The sequence below is a fragment of the Myotis brandtii genome, unplaced genomic scaffold (genome assembly GCF_000412655.1).
Source record: "Myotis brandtii unplaced genomic scaffold, ASM41265v1 scaffold191, whole genome shotgun sequence".
NCBI lineage: Eukaryota > Metazoa > Chordata > Mammalia > Chiroptera > Vespertilionidae > Myotis > Myotis brandtii.
The window spans coordinates 8,933,929-8,945,679 of NW_005357115.1; the positions used below are offsets into that span (position 1 = coordinate 8,933,929).

The window sequence follows — 11,751 nt, forward strand, 5'->3', positions numbered from 1 at the left end:
ACGGGAGAGTACGGGGAGAAAAAAATTCGGAGGAAGAGGATGAAAAGTTAAACGAGGCTTGGTACAAGAGTCTTGAAGTAGGTGTCATCAGATAGAGGCAGTAGCTGTTGGTTTTGTATACCTGACAAGAGCCTTTGTTGCAGTAGAACAAAATTTACACAACAGATCCATGCATGGAGCAAGGCAAACAGGGTTTCTGCTTCACGGAGCTGCCCTACTTATGGGGGGATGCAAGCTATGCATTCATGAACAGGTAATGCACAGATAAACAAGATCCTTTCACATAGTGTGAAGTGTGATAAAGAAAACAAGGGCAGAAAGATTATCTGGCGTATGGCTATTAGCAAGCTGCTTCCCACTTTCTGTTGTGCTAGACTGTTGAACACAACTGACAGAACTCACGTGAATAAAAAGACAGGAGGATGACAAAAGCATAATCTCTCCTCCTCCCCGCCCTCCGAAACCCTCAATCCTGGAGAAAGAGACAATAACCGAATCTATAAGGAATGGTTAGTATGACCTATAAGTAAAAGCTAGAAGATTTTAATCATTTACCTGTGCTCAAGAAGAAGAAAAAATGTGACAATTTTAAATGCAATTAGAGTTCTCATGTGATAAAGAAAACAAGAGCAGAAAGATTATCTGGCATATGGCTATTAGCAAGCTGCTTCCCACTTTCCGTTGTGCTAGACTGTTGAATACAACTGACAAAACTCACGTGAATAAAAAGGACAGGAGGATGACAAAAGCATAATCTCTCTTTCTCTCCTCCTCCCCGCCCTCCGAAACCCTCAGTCCTGGAGAAAGAGACAATAACCGAGTCTATAAGGAATGGTTAGTATGACCTATAAACAAAAGCTAGAAGATTTTGATCATGTACCTGTGCTCAATAAGAAGAAAAAAATGTGACAATTTTAAATGCAATTAGAGTTCTCACATGAAGTTTACTAGATACCCAAGGTTACTAGATACCCAAGGTGAGGACTCCATATAAGAGGTTGATAGACTCTACTCACTTGGCAAAAAGAGTCAAGACAGAGGAAGGAAATGCAGCAAGTAGTGTACTTAGTAGGAATTTGAACTGTTTTCAGTGCTTTATTAATACAGTGGAACATGCTGAAAAAAATGGACTGCTCTCTAGAAAATGTGAATCGGGAAAACAAATATGAACACAACCAAATACCCGACTTTGTTTGATGAGCAGCCTATGCTGGAATATCTCAGAGAAGATCAGATACAAAGAGAATGTCCTGGTATTAGTAGGAACTTGAACTGTTTTCAGTGCTTTATTAATACAGTGGGACATGCTAAAAAATGGGCTGCTCTCTAGAAAATGTGAATCAGGAAAACAAATATGAACACAACCAAACACCCGACTTTGTTTGATGAACAACCTATGCTGGAAGATCTCAGAGAAGATCAGATACAAAGAGAATGTCCTGGTTGGGCATGTGAGAATAGGAGAAATGGGGAAAGACGAAATCTGAGGGAGGGAGAGAAAAAAGATGGGACTGATGTAATATATTTAAAAAGCAACTTCTTTCTTTGTTATATGATATATAGAAATAGAGAATACAAATGAAAACAAAGGCAGGATCTTGGCAAAGGGCCCAGGAAGGCATCACAAAGGGACACTGTCCAGATAACCCAAACAGAATGGTTACAGAGAGCAATACACTGGAGGAATGGAATGGATGCTCATCAGAATGCTAATAACTGTACATGAAAGACAATTCTGCGGGCTGAGAATTTTGATGGTGGGGTGCAGGTAGAGGAGGGAGGACACGAACACACAAGACTGGCTCTCCCAAACCTTCTGCTCCTTACTGGCTGTCAGTGGCTTTTCTAAGAGCTTAGAGTCCGAAGCTAAAATCAATGGGAGGTAGTGATGTTCAAAAGGAAAGGCAAGACATGCATCCTGAACCATCTTGTAAAAATTCAAATATCAAAATGAGTAGATTTACTTCAAAATGATATTCTTCACAAAAAGGCAATTGAGTTGTTGTATTGTGACGTGACGTTTTTCTGGGGTTCTTTCTAGGTGACATAGATGATGAGTTAGCTGATCGTGGTTAGCTCAGATCTGCCTCACTCCTTTTGGTAACCTAAACAAGACAATGACTGAATTTTAAGAAACGCTGGAAAGGCCCCCGTTGTTGGTATTATGAATATCTGACATAAAATCCAGGCTGGGACTAATTTTCTGGGCCCACAGCTAATAAAAAGGAGAGGAAAGGGTACAGGGCTGGATGGAAACAGGGGTTGTGTTGGTCAGCTACACCCTATCACAGAGGAGGAGGAGAAATTATGCATCGGCTTGAGTTAAAATGCACCAGCTTGAATTTTAGGGTGACATGGCAAGACTCAAATGCTCTCTATTACGTACAGCAAAGACTGTACCTGCTGTTTGTTTTACCACTGCCATAATAGTCTCACTTTTGAAATTCAGAAATATTTCACTTAAGATAATTTGCTGGTAGAGTGAGTGGTGGATACTTTTTGTCAGTAGAAAGGTCAAACAATTTTCCACAATGCACTGCAATTTTATAGCTGGCAATTTTGCTATAGGTGACCAAAGGAAAGCCCATGATAACGTTATACAACAAAAATTACGTTGTGAGTTAAGGGAATGTGAACAGTAAAGTAGCAGCCTTGTGTGCTATCCCCACTGCTCTTTCTGAAATACACAATCTTGGTGGGTTTTGTTTTTAATTCTTTTTCAATAAACATGTAAAAGCAATAACCCGTACCTCTCAACAAGGCCTTGTGTAATAGGATGGATGTTTAGATATAAATGCAAGGTTTTTCTAAGAACTATAGCATGCAACGAAGATTTAGAGTAAGCAAAGAAAGTAAGAAAAAAAGTCGACTAACCTAACCCACCTGAGCTCGGCTCACAGGGGTCAATGTCCTCGTCATCGCTGGGACACTCTGCTGAGGCCACAAGGATGTCATCTGTGGTCTGTAAGAAAAGCACATTCAGTCGATTACTTTAAAGGATCCCAACAGAGCTTCTCATCTTTGTCTCATTGACAAGTGAAATACGTGTGTGTTTACCTGATACATTGAGAAACAAAATTCAGTACCTATTTCCCTTCCCAAAGACACAGAGCTTACATTTTTTTTCAACCTTCTCTAGATCTCTCATGGAAGTTGCGTGTGAAAACACAGTTATAGCTTATTTTACAGGAAGGCATGGAAATGGTGGTAGCCAACTCTATAGACACCCACCCATTCAACAGCATGGAGAAGCTGCACACAGTAGCATCCAGGTTTAAAGCAGCCTGACAGAAACAGATGATTTGGAGTTTATGGCAGCTCTGGAGTGCCACCATGTATGCATCAGTAGGTTTGATGCTATAACCTTTTACATTCATAGCCAGGTAGAGTTTGATGAATCTTTGTGCTAGAGCTTGCCCTTACTAGGAAACAGGATATGTTTCACTGATGTGAAAAAAGGAAGCAAATACAATCTACTTAAGGTATTTAAAAAATTTGTGTTTAGATTTTATACTGAATTTTTGTTTTTGTTACAATTCGGTAGCAGGTATCACGTCCCCATTGTCTTTTTATCATTAAGGTGTCATGATAAGTGAAAATCATATTTGGGTGAGGGGGTGGTATTTTACAGTAAGTAGGAAAGAGGTGTCGATTGTCGTTGTGACATTCTCGTTGCTTCATTGCACTTAAAGCAAAAAAGACAACACTCACTGTAATAAAAAGCAGAGTGTGTAAATCCTGGCAGTTAGTCACATAATCGACTCATTTACAAGCACTGGAGGTTGTTCTTTACTGCCACTTACAAGCAGCAGTAAACTCAGCACAGTTACTGCATGGAGACTGTGAGGTTTGCATCAGATCTGGCTAATGGCAGCACAGAGAGAATGCAAGGTACAAGAAGGAAAATATCTCATTACATCGGCTAAGGATTAAGGAGATTATAATTGTTTAGACAATATTCAGAACTGCAACATTAATGAAAGCCTTATTTAAAAGTGGAATTAACCTAGGCTGTAGCTATTATAGTGAAGCATGTTAACTGGACTTATTGTGGTGATCATTATGTTGTATACCTGAAACTAATACGTTATCTCAGTTACAACTTATTACAAATTAAAAATAATATAAATCTTACAATTTTTTAAAAAGCCAAAATGTAATATGACTTGTTTTCATTAAAACAGTAACTAATACAGTCCAAGATTAAAGCATAAGTAAATGTCAAGAAAATTGTGCCATTTTGAAAAATGGAGACAAGGGATGATGCACTTTTGTGACAAAAGATTAGGCTTAAAAATCGTTTAAGTGCAGGAGCTTTAATTAAGAATAAAGAATTTGTTCAGATGCTAATTCTTCTTTAATATAACTTCAATTAAATGCAAGCATTTAAATAGCATCGTGAGATGGCTTCATATTATTCTGTTCTCAATTCTTCTGAGACAATTAGGAGACTGGATTCATTCATTTTGCTGCTGTTATTTTAAAAGACCAAATTCAAAATATCAGTTTTCCTTGAATTGTAACTGTTCATGTTAGTGATAACTACCAGCAATTGGTGTGATCCTTACACAGGTATCTTTCATTAAAGTGAGCTTTAAAGGGGAAAAAAAATCCTCTTTTTGGCACAAGCACGTCCTGCAGGCTAACATCCAAACTGGCTTGATAACAAGTTATTGGATTATGAGGTCTTGCAGGCCAATTGTTCCAATTTGCCCCAGAGCAGATCACTTGCTTTTTATGGAGCTAATTTCAAATACAAAGATACTTTTTCTAAACCACAGTGGATACTCTTTAAAATTAATTTCAGGGTTACAAGAGTATTTCTCATGTTCCTTGAGGACTGTTAACTACATTAATGCAATCAGTGTAGGGGTGCTATTTTTTTGTTCTTGATAGGAGGATGTGAGTAAATTATTCAATCTCCTGCTTCTTACCCCAGCAGTGATGTTGACCCATTCCCCTCCGCTGCCTGTGGGACATTTGGCAATGTCTGGAGACATTACATATTGACACAACTGGGGTGGAGGGTGTCAGCTGTCATTGGAATCTAAGAGGTAGAAACCAGGAATGCTGCTGAATGTCCTAAAAGGCACGTGACAGTCCTCCCAAAATGCCAATAGTGCAGAAGCTGGGAAACTCTGATTTAGAAGTTTATCAACTATCCTGCATTTTGTTTTTCTCACCTGAAAAATTGGACAACATAATAGTTCCTATTGTAAGAATTAAATTAGTACACAAAGACCTAAAATAGGACCACATTGTAATGTTCATAAAAAGTGGCAATATTATCAATATTGCTACATTTCACAAATGTAGAACCAAATAGATTTTTGTGCTCTATTTATAAATAATATAATTTTAGATATTAAACTGGAAGTTGTATGTGTGAATTATACATGTAAGATCTCATGTTAATATGTAATCAAAATATAGTGGCTATATTGGTACTTTGTTGAGCTAAGCTTCCCTCTTTTACTGTCTAGGTTCAAATTCTGAACTAGAAGTCAAACATCAAGTATGCATAATAAAGGCTGCTTCTTAAAAGAAATTCATGGACTGAAAATGTGTGACTCCATGGATAGTGTTTGATGCAGACTAAATTATTTAGCCGCACAAGTTTTAAGTTCTGTTTTAAAAGTTGACCTATTTTCTACATTCAACAGCCTTTGGGACAATTTAATAGCAAACAGAAAGTGTTAGAATGTTCTCAGTGTTATCTTTCACAAAATATAGTACCTAAAATAACAAAACATGTCATCCATTAAATAGTACCTTCTATAGACCTTTCAAGTAGAAAACAAGCTGTGCAAATATGCCCTTATTGTAAAACTATAATTTAGATTTTAACGTACTTTTCCTGGTATAATGAATATACATTCTTGTTTTTCATGTTTTTCTTCAAAAATTAAAACCTGGCATGGTCTTTTAAAAAGTAACGGAATTGTGAATAAAAGTTTTTAAGTAGTAGAGGCATTGCAGCAATCATCACTGTATGAAAAAAAAATGAAGTGGCTCAAATGTAGGGAAAAAATTAAATTTTATTTTGGAGGCTGAGTTAACAATTTCCTAGCCAAAGCTGTGTAATTTAAATTTAATTCATTGTGTTTAGAACTGTCTCTCTATGGCATGCTGTTGAGAGTGGTAGAAAGAAACTCAAATATATCACATCAATCAGTTCTATTCTTTAGTATACTCTTTGCTGAGGCCTATAACCTTTTCAGAGAAGAGGCTACCTGCTGAAAGAGACAGAATAGTGATCAAGCAAAAACATTAGCTTTACATAACTATCCATTTAACCATTCAGAGGCCAAAGTGCCATGCTGACCTTCCCCAATTCAGAGTGGTCTGAACATTCACATGGCATCTGTTTGTGCCCAGAATGTCTAGTAAAAATACTGAGGTCTCCCTACCTGTAAGGAAAAAATGACCAGGGCAGAATTCAAGAAATAAAGGCACTGAAACTTAATTCATTATATTCAATGGATAAACACCAATATGTTATAAGCTAGAAAAATGTAATCAGGATGGGGCAGAAAGGATGTTCTTAAAGTAGAGTAAGAAGTTAGACCAGTCAGATGGGTATACTAGATTTATTGGGGTGATCACTTCATAAGTATATAAATGTCCAATCACTATGTTGTATATCTGAACTAACAATGTTGTATATCAACTGTAATTGAAAAATAATTTTTAGAGAAACAGACCAATTTATTTAATGTCCAGGATTATTAGAAAGAGATCATTTAGTAGGTTAGAAAGTAGATGTAGTTTACTCTTTTTTTCTCACTTATAAGGAGTCTTTCCCTTCCCCCCTTTAATGGTGAAATTTGCTGCACATTCACTTGCTATCACTTTTTAAAATATAGCACAATTGGGTATCAGTGTGGTAAAAAGATACGAGAAGCAGATACATAAACTTATTCTGAAATATTGTATCTCTGATAACAACAGCACTCTTAGACTTTTTCCTCATGCTAAATGGCTTCCCTGAAGACTGATATATTCCTATGAACACACCTACAATCCAACTATAGAAAGGACATTCGAAATCCAAATGCTTTCTACAGAGCAACTCCAACTGTAGAAAGGACGCCCATTATAAATGTGGTGCCCACAAAGAAATCCTTGATTTGCTCTAAAACTTCTATTGAAGCTGTTTCTAAACAGAAATAGTCTATTTGGCTATACATCCCCCCAAAAAGAAAAATAAATATTTTCTGAAGCAATGGTGCTTATTTACATAATATTATTTAGCCTAATCGTTCACTGCTGTGAATGACATTTAGACTGAATTGATTGAGGAAACTGATGGGTAGAGATGATGCTAGCTGAAATGTGACGTCTGGCTAATTGATGGACACTTGTTCTTGATGATACTTTTGTTTATATGAAGCTGCTCTGAACGAGAGAGAGAGCGCGCATTATGTCTGCCTTACAGGACTGAATCTGACAGTCTTTCCAGAAAACATTTATTACTAGGTGTGTCTCCCTGAAAAAAAAGGTGCCAGGATTCAGAATTAGTGTTACAAATTCCCCAAGGTATGTCTGACCCACTACATAGATGATCTATGAGGCAAGACATTTCTAGGATGTATGGAAAGTCACAATTTTGATCTAGAGGAAAAACTGTACCCCCTTAAAAAATGCAATTATAATAAATATATACAAGTTCAAGTTCCAAACAGTGAACCAAATCAATTCAATAAAGAAACTTATCAAATTGATAATTTTAGTTAATCAACAATGCTATTAAAAGTGCAAAGGAATGTGCAGATAGACCCTGTAGTAGTTTCCATTGTCTCATTCAAGCTTTTGGTTCTTATTTATCAATTGTTCATTTTTTTTTTCTGAGTAGTAGGTGCCACATAAAGCTGTCAATCACATGGCTCCATAATCTAATTAAAATAAAAATAATAAACTGATATCCACTTTGTGAAGGATGAATGTTAGCTCCAGTACATGAATAACAAAGAAGATGAGGATCAATTAGTCACCATCAAATATGATACAGCTCATCTATGCACAGCATTTTCTGATGGGCAGAAATGTGGTCATTACCTAGCAAGGTACAAATTATGGTTCTTACCTGCAAATAACTTACTGTGCCCACTCTATTCTAAAGCATGGGAACAAATCACTCATTAATACAAATAACAACAATCAATTCAATTCAAATAGCATATTGTTTTCTTGAAATATAACAGTGCTCCCATATCTATTACTTCATTAAATATTCACCAATAACATGTTTGTTCAGAACATAGGTGAAGGCACTATTATCCTGTGTGTTATAGTTAAGTACCTGCTCAAAAAATAAACCCTTTTGTACACTCATTTACTCCATTCAAATGTTTGAACATTGGCATTCATGAATATTTAGGGAAAAGCTTAAATATCCCTGAAAACAGCCAGCTTTCACATTTCTTTAATGTGTTTTTTCCCCCAACGGATGCCTTAGGTTATTACAAAAAGTGACCATAAATCAGCTGTCTGCTTGGGGAAAAGACAGGCTTGAAAGCCATTCAATTTTCTTCAAGATTTCCTTGGCTGCTTAAAATGTATGTAATGGTTCCAGAATAGTGAACGTGGGTTGGATAGAAAAAACTCCACCACGGTAAAGAGATCACAACATCTACTCATTCCAACATGCATTTTGATACCCATTTGATACTGGTCATCCTAACAGGCAAAACCCAAAGGGAAAGATAGGAATGTACCAATAATGCCACAGATACATTAATTTAAAGAAAATTATGGGAAAAAACAAAAGAACTGGATTCCTGATTAATCAAAAAAGAACATATTTTCGCAATATTTATAAAAATAATATACCGGCAAAGTAGAAATTTGGTGTCAGGAAAGTTCAAATCAAATTTATGTTTTAAAAATACAGTATATCTCTCATACTATTTCTTTAAGCTAATGATAACCTCTATGCTCATATTGCATTTCAATTTTTAGCCAAAGCAATGTAGAATAGCTGGCAAAAAATAAAAGTTAAAGTGAAGTTTAAATTTTTGCAAAGCCACTGGAAAAATCTATCCTTCTGGATTCTCACTAATTAGAACTTGGGGTGTAAGACCTCCAAAGACTGTTGGTAGTGGAGTGGAGGTGCTGAAAGGGAAACTAAACTATGCATGGGATGAGATGTGTTCCCTCTCTATTTGTCTTGGTTATAGACAAAGCACCTCCTGAAATGGGTTTGGCCATTTCCAAATTAAATAAATACTGACAGATGTTTGCAGTGCAAATCTAGGCTTCTGGCTGTGTCAATATGAATTTCTCTGGTCAAGTATGGTGACTGAAAAGACTAATTAGTCACACAGGTTGAACTGAAAATCCTTGTTCATTATGAGGCCAAAAGCAGATTTTAAAATTGTAAAATGCCAATGATGGATAGTTTCAACTAACATGCCTCGAAATTTCAAGCTTTTTTTATGTGGCATTTAACATGTAACAGAATGGAATCACATTTTAGTCAGTCAAAGATCTTCTTGTACTGAGCCGGACCTCAGAGATCTTCATTTTAGATATTAGAAAACTGAAGCTAAAAATTTAAGTATTTCTGTTTGACCACATTATTCTGCAAATGAATGGCAAAGTTATGAGATTATCCAGACCTCTAGTAGAATGTAATTGTCTCTTATTCCAGGTGACTTCTGTCCATTCATTTATCACCCAATCATATATCCATCCATCCATCCAAAATCATTTGTCTTCTAAAGGTTGATGTGGTTTATAAAGGTACATTATGAAATGAATTTAAAATAAGTTAAAAAGGTGGCAAAAAAGAGTACTGGATTTTAATAAATGACCACTAAAATTCCCATGAAGAAAGCAGACACACATACACAGCTACTGCTTCACTTGACATGGTGTACACTTTACACTACAAAGGGAATATAATGAAGGATGGAGTTCAAAATTTTAAAACAAAATTCAAATACTAACTGCAGTTACTTTGAAATGGTGTAAACCCAGAACATTTTTATTTACTAGTGGTAATCTTTTCTTAGCTTATTTTTTAAAGACCTTAAACACTTCGCCTCTCAGCTCTGCATATAAATGCACAAATAAATTCTTGGTGACAGAAGTAAAATGTAAATTTCTGAATTTTCTGCTACCTTTTCTGTCCCTTCTACTTAGAACATTGCAGCCCATGCTGGCTACAAAATTAACTCAACGAACTCTCTGTCTCTCTTCTCATTAATCCACTGATGAAAATCCTTCCAACTTTGCAGGTCTCTCTTATTAACTACTGATAACACAACCTAAGTACTAATGAGCTATTTATCTTTGTCTCTCTCACACAACCATCATTAAGGTTTTGTCAAATTATCTCTTAGTACATCTTGAGAATAAATAAATGAAAGTGACTATTTATTCCTAAATACTGGTTGTTTCTCCAGATACACTCTAGAAATGCATTCATTGATCAAGGCAATCTCATTTACATGATGGCCCTAGAGTTTAGAGGTGCAAAATCAAAGGTATAGAAAGAGCCACAGACTCCTAGTTATCCACATTTATTTCCTCCTGGGAAATATCATAACCAATGTCTTTCTGATATTTGCTAGAACTTTAATGTGGGAATATATGAGAACTTCTATTCCACACAATGCTTGGAGCATGGAACAGCAAGAAACAAAGTTATAGTTGGAAATGATGATGACTCAGTTAAGAGAAACTTGATTTTTGGATTTTGACCCATGACTTGAATATATACAAGGTTGCATACTGAGCTCCCCCAATGAGTCGATATCTGCACAGCACCTCTCTGAGTGTTTCTATCAAGCAGTGATTTAGAGCAAATGTTATCTCACTCAGATGCTGTAATGTTATGTCATTCATAAACTAAGATCTAATCTTTGCTGGTTATAGTTAAACTGAAGCTTCATGCTTCCATATCTGTCTACTTCAATCCTTATGGTGCATATTCTGGTTCATTCATACGTATTTGAAATGTTGTAGTATTGAACCACTTCAGTTTAATTTTAGTATGCTGCTCAACAATGGAAAATATATACAAGTTCAGATATGAACTCTCAGTCTGAACCTCATGAGCAATATGCATCATCTTGGACTGGTTTCTGTGTTCTCAATATTACATGTGAGTACACATACTATACATGTAAATATCCTATATAATAAAAGCCTACTATGCTAAGTGTCCGGTTGGCCATTCAACCAATCAAAGCATAATATGCTAAGGCCGCTCAACCGCTTGCTATGATGTACACTGACCACCAGGGGGCAGATGCTCTGACTGGTAGGTTAGCTTGCTGCTGGGGTCTGGCCAATCAGGACTGAGTGAGACAGGCCAGACATACCCTGGAGCCCTCCGATGGTCCCTCCCTGGCTGGCCAACCTCTCGCGTCCCTCCCTGTCCCTGATCGTTCACCGGTGGGGCCCCTTGGTCTAACTTGTGCCCTCTTGCAATCCGGGCTGAGGGACACCCTCCTCCCCACATTCAAGCACTCGAGTGCACAAATTTTGTGCACTGGGGCCTGTAGTATCTACACTAATAAAAGAGAAACATGGTAATTGGCGTACGACCGCTACCCTTCCCATTGGCTAATCAGGGAGATATGTAAATTAACTGACAGCCAAGATGGCGGCTGGCAGCCAGGCAGCTTAAAGCGAACATGAGGCTTGCTTCCTTCATTGAAGGAGGAAACCAACGTTCCCCGCCAGCCGCCTGCGCTGCTGGCCTCTGAGCTGGCAGTTTGAAACTTTGTAACACTTTCAGCC

General features: G+C 36.9%; 1 protein-coding gene across 3 annotated transcripts in view; it reads right to left on the reverse strand.

Moving 5' to 3' along the window:
* NRXN1 (neurexin 1) overlaps window positions 1-11,751 on the reverse strand; it is a 944,853-nt gene that overhangs the window by 21,681 nt on the left and 911,421 nt on the right. For 2 of the 3 annotated variants that reach the window (XM_014538489.1, XM_014538488.1), the window contains exon 19: window positions 2,875-2,962. In XM_014538489.1, the coding sequence (XP_014393975.1) occupies window positions 2,875-2,962 (88 nt within the window). The remainder of the gene's footprint in view (window positions 1-2,874; window positions 2,963-11,751) is intronic. The other variant, XM_005864821.2, reaches the window with a different exon arrangement.